A 13302-nucleotide genomic window follows, 5' to 3' on the forward strand; every position below is an offset into this window, starting at 1 on the left:
GTTTGAAGTGTCATTAGGACCAAGGTATCAGTCCATACTTGTGTCCTTGGCATCATTGATATTTATGTAATTGAGTTATGTAGTGTCAACACTAAGAACATGTATTGTAGATTTAGGCAGCCTGAGGTTTTAATCCTAATTCTGCCACTTAAAGCCTCCTTAATTCTCAGTTTCTTTATCTGTAAGATGGAGATGGTAATACAAATTATCTTACAAATAATACTTACTTCATAATTTTGGGAAATATAAAAAGGAAGTGCATCTTTAAAATGTATAAAAATTTTTACCCAAGGCTTGGTACCTGCTTCTATATCAGAACCTCCTCCATTTAAATGTCTTCTGATAAATAAAGTGGACGGGAGTTGTAAAACTTTTAATGACTCTGAACAAGAGGACCTGCAAGGATTTGGTGTGTGCCTTGATCCTGTGTATGATGTCATTTGGAGGTAAGCTTCTCTAATTATAAAACACAGTAGAAATAAGTTTTGATCAATTCGATCATATTTGTGGTGATATAAAGTCATGTATAGGCAGTGTCTTCACACATGACAGCTCCTCTGCCGTTGTTAACTGCGCTTCTGTTGCAAACTCACAGGGCCCGTTACAGCACAGTGCATGGCTGAAAGCACGTGCTCTGGCCAGAGGGCATCACCTTGGAGAAGTTACTTTGACTCTGTGTTCCTCACTTTTCTCAGTATAAATTAGGAATAGTAATAGACTTAACTTACAGATTGTTATGAGGACTGAACAACTTAGAACAGAGGCACATAGTAGGTGCTATAGAACTACTTGCTACTGTCATTATAATAAGTAATTCTACTTCCAAGAGTTCTGTTATTACTTTTAGTCTGTCATCAATCCTGCATATAGTATATACGATTCTATTTCTTGTTCCGTACACATTTCATTATTACCAACTGTGTAGAAAAAAATCATGCCAAAGATAATATCGAATAAATAGTATAAATGAGCTTGCCTTTTAGGAATGTATGGAACAAGATTTCCATGTTGGTAGAGAAATGGACAGAGTTATACTCTGAAAGTTATAAAAATGTAGAGATGGAAACAGGTATATAGAAGCTTAAAAAATTATATGGCATTTGTTTAAAATTTATTATGATGTCTTATATACATAATGAGTCAAAAATGAGGCATTTCTAGCATTGAATACTAATAGGAGGCGTGACTCATTATTACTAGAGCTACTATTACTAGAGCGACACATCACAGGACTTAACTTTTTTTCCCCCTCTTGTGTTGTTTATTTGGCCAACCTCAGTAGGTAGAATTCAGAGAAGTCGAAAGGGTTAAGTGGCATAAGTGAGGAGAGAAAAAAGCCTTTGTCTTCCTCCTTCTGTCCGTACCTGCTTTCCTTTTCATCAGCCGCAAACTCTTAAGAGGCCATGTTTTCAGTTAATCCAGAGGCCTGTACTCTGAGTGAAGGAGTTATAGTACTGTGCTTCCCAGGTTTTTAACCAGCTTATAATCTTTATAATATTATTTGGACTTTTCGTGAGAAGTTCCGGAGGCCAGAATTGAGTTGAGTAGTGCTCTTTGATTTCCCGAGCCGCATTATACAGGGTAGATTAGATAACAGCAGGCAAAGGTAAGTAGTCTTTTCATAATGCTAAGAATCAAAATTAGAGTGGTCACAGTGGGATAGAATGCGGGGGATAGAGACATAAATGATGAAGATAGAATGGTCCTCAATTATTTACTGATTAGAAGTCAGTATACAAAACACTTAGTCACCAAAGAACAAGTGCTGGTTTAGACGTAAGGGTTAAACTGATGTTTTAGTTTCTGTAATCCTTATATGTGTCATTTTTAAATGAAATAAATTTGCATTAACAAAATTAAAATTGGCAGTATGGATACATTCACTCAATTAGAAATGCATTCTCTAAATTAGAGATAATGACAAACTGGATTCTAACAGTATAACTAGAGCCATTTCCTTGGGAGTCTTAACAGAACTCGGAAGTGTGGTATACAGTTAGTTGAACCTTGCCTTTTTCACACATGGTTGTAGCAGTGGGACAGATGATCTCTAAGGCCCTGCCGGGTCCTCAGTCCTTTACTCCCTTGTTTCAAAACAGATTAATAAAAGATGTTTCCATAACAGCAGAAAAGTGTTTTCCTTTCATCAGTATCAGAGTTTTATTCTGTTTTTCTGACTTCTGTCTTCTGCCTTCTGATTTTGCATACTTTGTGTTTGTTAGTAGGGTACTTGCATTTGCTCTCATAGACATTGCAGATTCAGTATTATCTTACTGTGACCTCCCTCCCGTCTTCCTGAGTCTGCTGCCTTTTATATTCTTAACAGCTAACTTCTCTCGAACAATTAGAAATTTAATATCTAGAGCAGATAAATGTTAAGAATGGCAATTTTATTTCCTACTTCAAAATTTACACAAATAACATGAGTATGTATTGTTATTTTTTAAAAAGCAAAGCAAAAAATGCGTATAGGAAAAAATTCAAATCTTTTTCTTCCCCCTTACCAAATCCCACTAACCTTCTCTGTGGGTCACAAGTACTGTTTATGTTGTTTGACACCTTTTAAAATGCATGTATTTTGTTTTTTAGATAAGTAAAAATACATTTATTTTAAAAGTTAGAACTTTTTGCTAAACAACAGTTTGTAGATCCTTCCAAGCTAATACTCAGAGAACTGCTTTTGTATTAAAACTGTATAAAATTCTATAGTCTGGATATACCAAATATATTTAACTCTTTCCCCAGCAATGAACACTTTAGATTATTTTTTAATGTTTTGGTATTACCTATGATGATATAGTGAACACACACATTTTGTACTTACGTGAATGTATTTCTGTTAAGATAAATTTCAAGAGGTGAGATTGCTGAGTCAAAAGATAGGCTCATAGAATTGGTATATACTGCCAATTTGTCCCTCTTTACTCTAACTACCTGCTGCACATGAGAATCCATATTTCCCTATACTATCAGCATCAGCAAACAGTATACTATTATTCTTATTTTTGCTATTGTAATTATTCAGTAAATATTTAAATATATACTATATTGTAAGTAAAGAATGATACAGAGTGAATAGGATAGACAATGCCCTAGATCTTGTGGAAGCCTTTTTCTTTTTAATGAAACTGTAAACTATATGAAAGTGAATATAGCTCTTGCTCAGCATCATGAAGGAAAAAGAGGATGCTGTGATTGCAAACAACAGTAGAGGTGTATCTTCCTTACAATGAAGACCTTACACATTAACACCTTAAAGAGGAAAGAACCAGGCATTTGAAGAGTATCAGGTGAAGTTTTCTGAGCAAGGAGAGCTTAGGAGGCCCAAATTGTTTGTTGCAAGTAAGAGCTTGGCTGTGTTTTAAGACTTTGAAGAAAGCCAGTGTGGTCAACGCATACTGAGTGAGTGGCATGAAAATCAGAGGGGTAGACAGGGCCAGGATATGCAGGATTTTGTAGGGTGGATTAAGGAATTTGAACTTCAAAATACGAAGTCTTTGTAGGATTTTGAGTTGGGAGGTGACATTGAGAAATTACACTTTGCATAAAATGTATCAGAAGGAGGCAAGGGTAGATGTATTGTGGTTATAGCAGCAGTGCTTGGGAGAGATGATGGCTTTAAAGTAGGATTGTGGTGGGGAAGATGGAGAGAAGCAGGCAGTAGCATATATTTTGGAGTAGAGTCAGTAAGACTTATTTTATTGTAGGGGCTGTTAAGGAAAGAAAGTAGTTAAGAATGATGCCTGAGGCTCTAGTTTTTGTATTAAAGTAGACATTGGAGGCATTAACTGAGCCAGGAAAGGCAGAGAGAAAAACAGATTTTGTCAAGACTTCTGCTTTTAACATACTGAATTTGGGATCTCAGTGAAAATCTAAGTAGGCAGTTAGGTAGGTGAGCAAGTCCAGAGGACTAGTCTGGACTGGGTATATAAATCTGACAATTTTTAGTGTATAGGTCTATCTAAAGCTATGGTATTAAATGAGATCACCAAGGCAGAGAATGTAGATGGAAAAGATACTTCTGGACCAAGCCCTTAGAATTTACAAAGCTTAGAAGTAGGAGGGAGAGGAGGAACTAATTAGGAGCCTGGAGGGAGCAACAAGGGAGCTGTAAGAAAAACCCAAGAGAGGATATGACATAAAATGTCTTTTGAGAGAACAAAATGAATTTTTTTTTGAAGTACAAAAAGATCTATTTTTAAAAGACATTATCGAAAAATTTTAACATATACAGTAGTAGAGGGAGTAGTGTAAACCCCCATGTATCCATTGTCAGCTGCAACAGTTTTCATCATATGCCTAATCTTACCTCATCTCAGTTCTCACCCATTACCCAACTCCACTGCTGGGTTACTTTAAAGCAGATTCTAGAATTATACCATCCTATATATAAGTTCACTATTATATATCTAAAAAATAAAGATTTTTAAAAAATAAGCACAAAAATATTATAACAAAGCTATCAGCAATTCCTTAATACTGTCAAGTATTTGTGTGCTGACAGTGTGAGAAGGGGAGCAGGTCAAAAAGAGAAGGAGTGTTGAATGTTAAACTCTGCTCAGGACTTGATTAAGTAGATGACTGAAAATTCCATTAGGTTCGGCTACTTAGAGGTTATTTACACCTTTGAGAATAATTTCATGGAAGTCTTACATGTGCAAACTAGATTAGTGTGGTTTGAAGAGTGAATGGAGATATCCACTGCTAGCAGTCTGGAAAACTAAATCCTTGGGAGGACCCTATGTATTAAAAAAAAAAGTTTATTTTTTGTACATTGCTTGGCACTTAGCCAGTATATCACTAATAAACTGCCCCTGTCCCCACCCCCACCTCCCAAAAAGAAAACTAGCATAAAATAAAAATCATTCCTCCATGAGGGTGACTGGTGAACAGTAAGCAGTCAGCACTGTAAATGCAGGATATCACTGTGGACAAAGCTATTATCAGCACTGCAATTTGGAAAGCAGGCACTGTGAGAGCCACAAAATGAGGGAGATTGAAACTGATCCTGGCATTCACAGATTAAGCTTCTGGCCTTGGATTGATGCTTAAGTGGGATCAGAAAAGTAATACCCCTTTGTCTCCAGTAGAAGGTGAGTATAAATCATGTTTAGAGAAAAGCTCCCTCCATTAGTCTCATAGGTTTTTAATGATTGGGTTCATTTAAATAAGAACACAAAGTCTAAGCCTGGTTAACATAAAAGAAGTGAAATTCAACAAAAGAACAGTCAATAAGATCAGATTCAGGTCCCAGAATTGTCACAAACATTATGAATTGACCATGTATGAAATGCTTAAAAAGTAAAAGATGGAATCTCCAAACTGAAGAAGCAAAAGAGTCTCAAAATGAGACTCAAAATGATGAGGTATATTTGAAAAACAATCATGCACAACTTTTAAAAATGAAGTGTAGTTTATTAAATAAATACCTGAGTAAATCAAAGGAGAATCAAACAGGTGAAAGACGTATCTAAGAAATTACCCAAAATGCCACAAAGACAAGAATATAAAAAATAGGAAAGTTAAGGTTATTTGAAAACTATAATGAGAAGATATAATAGACATCCAAGAAAGATATAAGCTAGAGAAAATAGAGGAGAAGCAATGTTTGAAGAGATAATGTCTAGGAACTTTCCAGAACCAAGAAAAGATTTGAAACCACAGATATTAGAAATTGCATGTTTTCATTATCCACAATCAAGAGACCTTATAGTGAAATTATAGAACACTAAAGACCAAGAGAGAAATCTTCAAAGCAACCAGACAGAAAATGATTATCTACAAAAGAACAATTATATTAATAGAGTAAATTGAGAAGTAGTAATATTAATGCTGCTAATTATAGCAGCTACTCTCACAGTATTTATTCTATATCAAGTATTTTTAAGTTCATTTTTAAAAATAACTTTTTATTTGTGGCAAAAAATATGGTATAAAATTTATTATCTTAATCACTTATTTAATTGTGCAATTCACTAATATTAATTATATTTACTTTGCTGTAAAGCACATCTCTAGAATGTTTTCATCTTGAAAAACTGAAACTCTGTACCCAGAGAACAGCTCCTCATTTCTCCCTTCAGCCCCTGGCAAATCATTCTTTCTGTTTCTATGCATTTAACTACCTTAGATATGTAAATGAAGTTGTACAGTATTTGTCTTTTTATAACTAGTTTATTTCACTTAGCATAATTTCCTTGAGGTTTATCTACACCGTAGACTGTGACAGGATTTCCTTCCTTTTTAAGGCTGAGTAATACTCCAGTGTGTGTTTCTGCCACAATTTGTTTATCCATTGATTGACCCATGGACCATCCATCCATCATTTGGTTGCTTCCACCTTTTGGCTGTTGTTAATAGTACTGCTGTAAACATGGGTGTGTGGATATCTCTTCAAGACCTTGGTTTCAGTTCTTTTGGGTATATACCCAGAAGTGGGACAGTTGTATTTAACTTCTTTTGTATTTAGTAAATTTGGATCATCAAGCACCACTGATTGAGAAGACCATCCTTTCAAAACTAATATGAAATGTCAGCTATATCTGACATGAATCAAATTTTCAAGGGGATCAATGTTTTCTATGTAAACATACCAGCTGTGAAAAATAGTAATTTTGTTCTTCCTTCCTGTGTGCTCTTGTACCTGTACTTTAGGAGCTGTGTAAAATTATCCATCGCAGCACTTTTTGTAATGAAAAATTGAGCAGTTTCACTTTTTGCTGTCAATAATGGAATGGACAAATAGTTGTGATATAGTCACATGAGCTAACATTCTACAACAATAAGAATGAATGAACTTGCAGCCATTTGCTGATGTATACTTTATAAGAATATTCTGTTTGAAGAAAAGCCACAGAGATACATAAAATGTATATCCTGTTCATATGCAATTCAGAAATATGAAACTTAAATAATATACTGTTTGATACAAACAGGTAAAATCATTTTAAAAAGCAAGGGAATGACAAACTTTAAAATTCAATGTAATTGTTACTTTTGAAAGGAAAAGGAAAAAAAATTAGTAGGGAGGGGGATAAAGGATATTTAAAGGATGAGTAATGTTCTTTTTATTAGTGTGCCTTGTGACATTATCCTTCATACCTTATTTTAAAAATATTTTGTTACTATTCATTTGAGTGTACTCAATAGTTAATAAAAACTTTTCCCCAAAAAATTCATAGAATAAAAGAGGTAAAGTGGAGACAGCTTTTTGAGAGTTTTGTTATGAAAGAACTATGAAAAAATGGCAGGAGGGTATTGTGGGTCCCCTATGGTCTCTATTGACACTTTACTATTTATTAGGAAGGTTGACTATCTATGTACATACACTCTGTGCTTCCTTTCTGAGAATAGCATTCCAAGGCCTCTGTCCACTTTTGATATTTGATTGTCTCTTACTGGCTTGCAGGAGCTTTTAGGTAATTTGGATACTGTTACTTTGTCTCACATCTGTTTTACATATTTTCTTTCAACTTGTTGTTTGTTTTTTAACTTCTCATGGAGTTTTTGTTATGGAAGAGCCTCAGATTTGTGTGTACATATCAGATTGTTAAGTATACTGTTGCTCTTATTCATCAAGTATCATGATCTGTATTACTATTTCATTCAAATCATTTCATTTATAGTGATGTAAATCATCTTATTTATATGTTTAGCCCAGATATAAAAAGTAATGAGCTATGTTTTTTTCCTCTTTTAGCTGACTGTATTCTCTCTGCATTATCAGTTATATTTTAGACATTAAAAAAAAATGAAACTGTATGTTGAGTGCTGTAATTATCCCTTTTCTTGAAAGGTTTCGGCCAAATACCAGAGAACTGTGGTGTTACAATGCAGTGGTTGCTGATGCCAGATTTCCCTCTGCAACAGACATGCAATCCAGATGTAGTATTCTCAGTCCTGAACTTGCCCTACCAACAGGATCAAGGGCTCTCACAACCCGATCTCACGCAGCTTTGCACATTCTTGGTAGGGTTGCTCTTTGATGATCAGCTAATTTTCATTAATATGTGCTGAGGATTTGTTTTAGAATATTTGGATTTATATGTCATACTTCTATGGATATTAATATGCTAGATGCAAAATAAGTTAAATCCTCTAACTTTTAAGAGGTTTATCTTACAGAAAACAATACCTCAGACTTGTACCAACACCATGAAGGATTCATATATGCCCAAACACAAAGGATCCCTGAATATAATTTTTCTAATAGGTAGATTTTTAAAAATAATATTTTTGTTTAACTTGAATATATATAAACTTCAGAGATGTAGATAGAATATTCAAACAGGTAATTATAATATTTAATTTATGTTATTTTTAAATACTATAAAGTATTATGAATTCTATAGGTACCATTTCTATCACTTCTTACATAACACAGTTTTCCACAGCACATCAACTTTACTTGTACCTAATTAATTTGAGATATAACACTTCTTCAATTATATAAATTGTCTGAAAATTTTATACCATCTCACATAACTTAATTGCTTTTAAAAATGATTCTTAAGACTAATTCAGGCTTATCTAAAATTTGCAATTGTGAAATCATATTCCTAAGTATAATTACTAGATTGTAAATACAATTCCTTGCTTCTTTTTTCTCAAATTTTATCTAAAACTAGCATTGACTGTAATATCCAAAGCTAGCATAAAGATTATCCCAGGCTACTGTTTGTTCTTCAAATAATACTTTAAGAATCAAGGTAGAGTAGTTGAGAGTTTCATGAGAGGAAGAACTTTAAAAGGACTCAAAGATTAAGCAATCCCAGGTTTTCAGAGATACAGTTTTTTGCGAAACATCATATATAGTATGTGTTTAAATATGATAATTACCCAGGCAGAGAATTTTTATTAGTTTTAACTGGTTTTCCATGAAGCATTATATAAAGTTTAGAATAAATTTGTTCAGCACACTCAGAGTTTATTATTTTAACTTATGCCTTATAGTATATCATCAATGTTATAGGAAATTTTAATTTCAAGGAGTTGAATTTTTGTGCACTTTTTTTTAGGTTGTCTTGACACCTTAGCAGCTATGCAGGATTTAAAAATGGGTATTGCAAGTACAGAGGAGGAGACCCAAGCAGTGATGAAGGTTTATTCCAAAGAAGATTATAGTGTAGTAAACAGGTTTGAAAGTATGTATATTTATGTTTGGGAAATGTTGTCTTATAACTGAAGAATAGATGGCCATTTCTAAAACATGAATTATTATTTGTATCTTTAGGTCATGGTGGGGGCTGGGGTTACTCTGCTCATTCAGTAGAAGCTATTCGTTTTAGTGCTGACACTGACATCTTACTTGGTGGTCTTGGTCTGTTTGGTGGTAGAGGAGAATATACTGCTAAAATTAAGGTAAGCAGTTCATTGACACTGTTCTTTTTATTTGAGAAGTTGGTTTTGGCTTAGTTGACATTTTTTGTATATGTAACATATATATAATAAAAAAGGACTTGAGGAAACATGGCTAAAATCTAATATAATAATACTAAATCGTTAACTCATTAAAAAACCAAGAGTGAGGAAGGGAGGAAGTGAATGGAAAATTGTTTTTTAATAATTATAGACTGTAAATGATGTTAACAGAGCCAGTCTTTCATCCTTGGTGCTGCACCTGCTAGGTGTCTATGGATGTGCCTCCTTTCTTGTTAGCCGTTTTAGTGACAGGGGCACAACTGGTCTGACTCAGGGACATTTATATGGAGCTTAAAACATTTTTAGCATTTTTAATGCCAAGTACTATGTAAACAGACATGATCACTCGAGGAGTGGAGACAAGGGATAAGTTAGAGATAAAGCACAGGGAATAGATTCCATCTGGTAGACAAACTAAAAATAATGAAGAATCACAAGTTTACCACACCTATTCATCTCAGAAAGTGCCTAGAATCATTCTCAGCAAAGTATATGCTCATTCTTTGAAAATTCACTAATAGTTTGAATGTTCTGTTTCTCAAATTCTGTTCTGGTTTTGTTCCTAAAGTAAAAGAAAATACTATAGTTCCTGGCTTAATTTCAATAGCAGGCTCCATAAAAAACCCTCCAAAATCCTCAGTTAAATGCTATCCATTCAGGAGATTTTTCCTTAGTTCTCTCAGTATCTAAAAGTTACATTAATATGTAAAACACCCTTATAATGATGGTTTTCAAGGACAAGTTTTATAGAGGCCCATCCAGAAATGACAAACTTTAAAAAATATTTGCTTATTTCTGGTTACAATTGGAATACATGGCTAGAAAATACAGATAATATAGAAAAAAAGAAAGTAGAAGTCCTTAGAATTATATACAGGGTAGCAAAAGAATAATGATTATAACTTTGGTATATGTATGTTGATAATAAAAATACAGTACGTTTAGTTTTTGTCTCATTTCAGTACAACTGCTTTGAACTGGTTATTTTAGGATGTCTTGATTCAAAGTCAAGATAGAGATGCAAACTCATTGAGTTATGCAGTAGTTCTAGTTGACAATGTCTAGTTCTTATTGAGAAGACATTTTTATTCCTGGCCCTTAGAGTTTTTTTGTTTTGTTTTGTTTAATAATACTGACTACCATGGTGGACTTTATCTCCAGTAGTGTGGTACACAATTTTAGAGGCCTTCCATGTACATTGTTTTTATATTGGCCCCCAATTTTTTTTTAGGTCTTAAATCCTGCCTTACTCCTTTTATTTGTATTCAGTTATTCAATAAGTGGACTGAGGCATTGATTGTAGTAATGTATAAGTCATTGGTGTCCTAAGCTCTAAATGTTGGAATGCCAAAACTTAGGTTTGGGTATCTCCTTAAGTCTGCTCACCCCCAGTGGATCCAGCCTTATGGCTTTAAGTAGTTTTTGTCTGAAACTTCCAGTCATATATACAACTACCTACTCTCCATCTCTACTCAGATAGCTAATAGGCATTTCGGATGTAACGTGTTCAAAACTAGGCTTCTGATGAGCTCTCTAAACCTGCTGTTCTCATATTCTTCCCCATCCCAGTTTATTGACTCCAAATAGAATATACATTACTTCATTCTTCTATTTAATCTTGGTTATCCTTGACTTTTCTCTCATACTCCACGTCCACTTCAGCAACACACATCATTGGCTATACTTTGACTATAAACCAAGGATTTTGTTCACTTCTCAAAACTGTCCCTGGTATCAAGTCAGTACACAGGCATGCCCACCTGGATTGCTGTAGTAGCCTCCCAGTTTGTATCCTGCTTCTGATCTTAGTCCCTTAAATCTAGTCTCAAAACAGCAGAGTGATTCTCCTAAAATGTATAGCACTTCTCTGTTCAGATTATGGCCGTGTCTTCCTATATTAGAACAAAAGCCACTGGCCTTATAAGGGCCTACAAAGCGCTAGCAGAACTACCTGCCATCACCACACTGACCTTATGTTGCACTAGGTGTTCATTCTAACCCATCCACACTATGCTATTCTTGTTCCTCAGACATGGTAGGCATGTGAAACCTCAGGACCTTTGTACATGCTCCTCTCTCTGTTTATAAGTCTTTACCTCAGTATCTGCATGGCTCATTTCCTCATTATGTTGAGGTCTGAGGTCTTGTCTCCCTGGTGAGGCTTTTTATAACAAAATCCTTACGAAAATCCCACAAACTTACTCCCAGTTGTCCCTATCTTTTGTTTGCATTGTTCACCTGTGTATATCCAGTTCCTAGAATTATGCCTGGCATACAATGTATATTCAAAAATCTTTGTTGAATATAAGTAGGGGAGCCAGATTAGGGACAAATCATTAATTCTTCCACCTTTTTTTATGGTATTGTTAATATACAGTCACATGATAAACATTGTGGTTACTAGATTCCCCCCGTTGCCAAGTCCCCAGCACATAACCCCATAACAGTCACTGTCCATCAGCATGGTAAGATGCTATAGAGTCACTACTTGTCTTCTCTGTGCTATACTGCCTTCCCTGTGCTGCCCCACCCCCACTACTACATTGTGTGTGCTAATATAACATTAAGGGCCTTTTTATCAAAGAACTTAATGAGAAACCATTGAAGAATTTTTGATTAAGAAACACTGATCAGGTACTCATTTTAGGGAGAGTATTAATTAAAGTTCATTAAAACAAAGCACAACCTCTCAACTTTGTAGAATATGGGTTAGAACAAGGAGAAAGTAGAGATAAGACGACTAATTAGTTGTTACCAAACTCTTGTAGCTAGTCAGTGACCGTGGTTGAATTAACAAGTTTGGTAGCAGCAATAGCATAGATGCAGTGATGGCACAGAGATGCGGGAGAAAAGGTTACTCCAGGATTTTTATCTGGGTGGCTTGGTGAATGATAGTACCATCATCAGAACTGGGAAGGCAGAGGGAAGGAGGGATGAGTCCCTTTTAGAACTAGTGAGGTTGAGCTGCCTTGGGGGGATTCAATAGACTGTTGAGAGTAAGATCAGAGCTGGAGACAGATTTCCAAATTATTAGCATGTAATTGAGAAGCTGAGACACAACAGCAATTATCCAGGAAGTTTCAGTGCCCCCTTATCTGTCTCCTTAGTTTTTATCTGCTTTTCTTATAGTCCACCTGCTATAATTCTCCAGATAAATAAGGGTTTTTATATGTTTTAGTCCATTAAGAGAGAAAATACCTCTTCCTTTTAATTCTCCTTTATTTTTTCACTTAATTTCTTAACTTCCTATTTGATAACTTCTCTTTTATCCTTTTCCCAGACTCTGTGGTCCTCCCCCTTTTTAATAACTTTTTTTTCACACTCTTCATCTCTCCTTTTCCCATGCCATATTACTTTGAACTATTTTTTTATTCCTTTTTTTCCCTAAGGGTCCTTCTATTATTTCACTTTCTCCATAGTTAACATTTTTCTAGCCTTTTTTTATGGGTATTTTTCTAAGTGTACCATAAGTGTTATTTCATTCAAGTCTCACAATTACTATGAAGCACTATTAGTATTCATCCCCTTTTATGGTTGAGGTAATTGGGTCCTGGATCTCAGAGCATATAACTGTTCAAGCAAAATTCTACCTCATTTGAAAGGTCACTTAAGTAAAATTTGCCCGTTGGGTTCTTCCATCTCCTGTAGATGTTTATTTCTGGTATAGAACTGTTCGTAACATTTGATAGAAATAGGTGAATATATCATTAAGGAAACTGAAATTACTATAGAACAGAAGACATTGTATGTGTTTCTTATATGTACAGGTTTGTATATTTCACTTAATAACATTAGAAAAGCAAGTATGCTGAGTTTTATATTCTGTAGTGTCCAGCATATATGGGAAATACACACAAAATTATAAACATATTATTCAGCAGT

At 34.6% G+C, this 13302-nt stretch overlaps 1 protein-coding gene across 16 annotated transcripts in view; it reads left to right on the plus strand.

The window, feature by feature from the left end:
- The window catches only part of MYCBP2 (MYC binding protein 2), a 241384-nt gene that overhangs the window by 99257 nt on the left and 128825 nt on the right, over positions 1-13302 (plus strand). For all 16 annotated transcript variants that reach the window (XM_073212475.1, XM_073212476.1, XM_073212480.1 and 13 more), the window contains 4 exons: positions 293-446; positions 7796-7968; positions 9018-9143; positions 9233-9360. In XM_073212475.1, coding sequence (XP_073068576.1) covers positions 293-446; positions 7796-7968; positions 9018-9143; positions 9233-9360 — 581 coding nt within the window. The remainder of the gene's footprint in view (positions 1-292; positions 447-7795; positions 7969-9017; positions 9144-9232; positions 9361-13302) is intronic.

The sequence above is a fragment of the Manis javanica genome, chromosome 9 (assembly GCF_040802235.1).
Source record: "Manis javanica isolate MJ-LG chromosome 9, MJ_LKY, whole genome shotgun sequence".
NCBI classification, from domain to species: domain Eukaryota; kingdom Metazoa; phylum Chordata; class Mammalia; order Pholidota; family Manidae; genus Manis; species Manis javanica.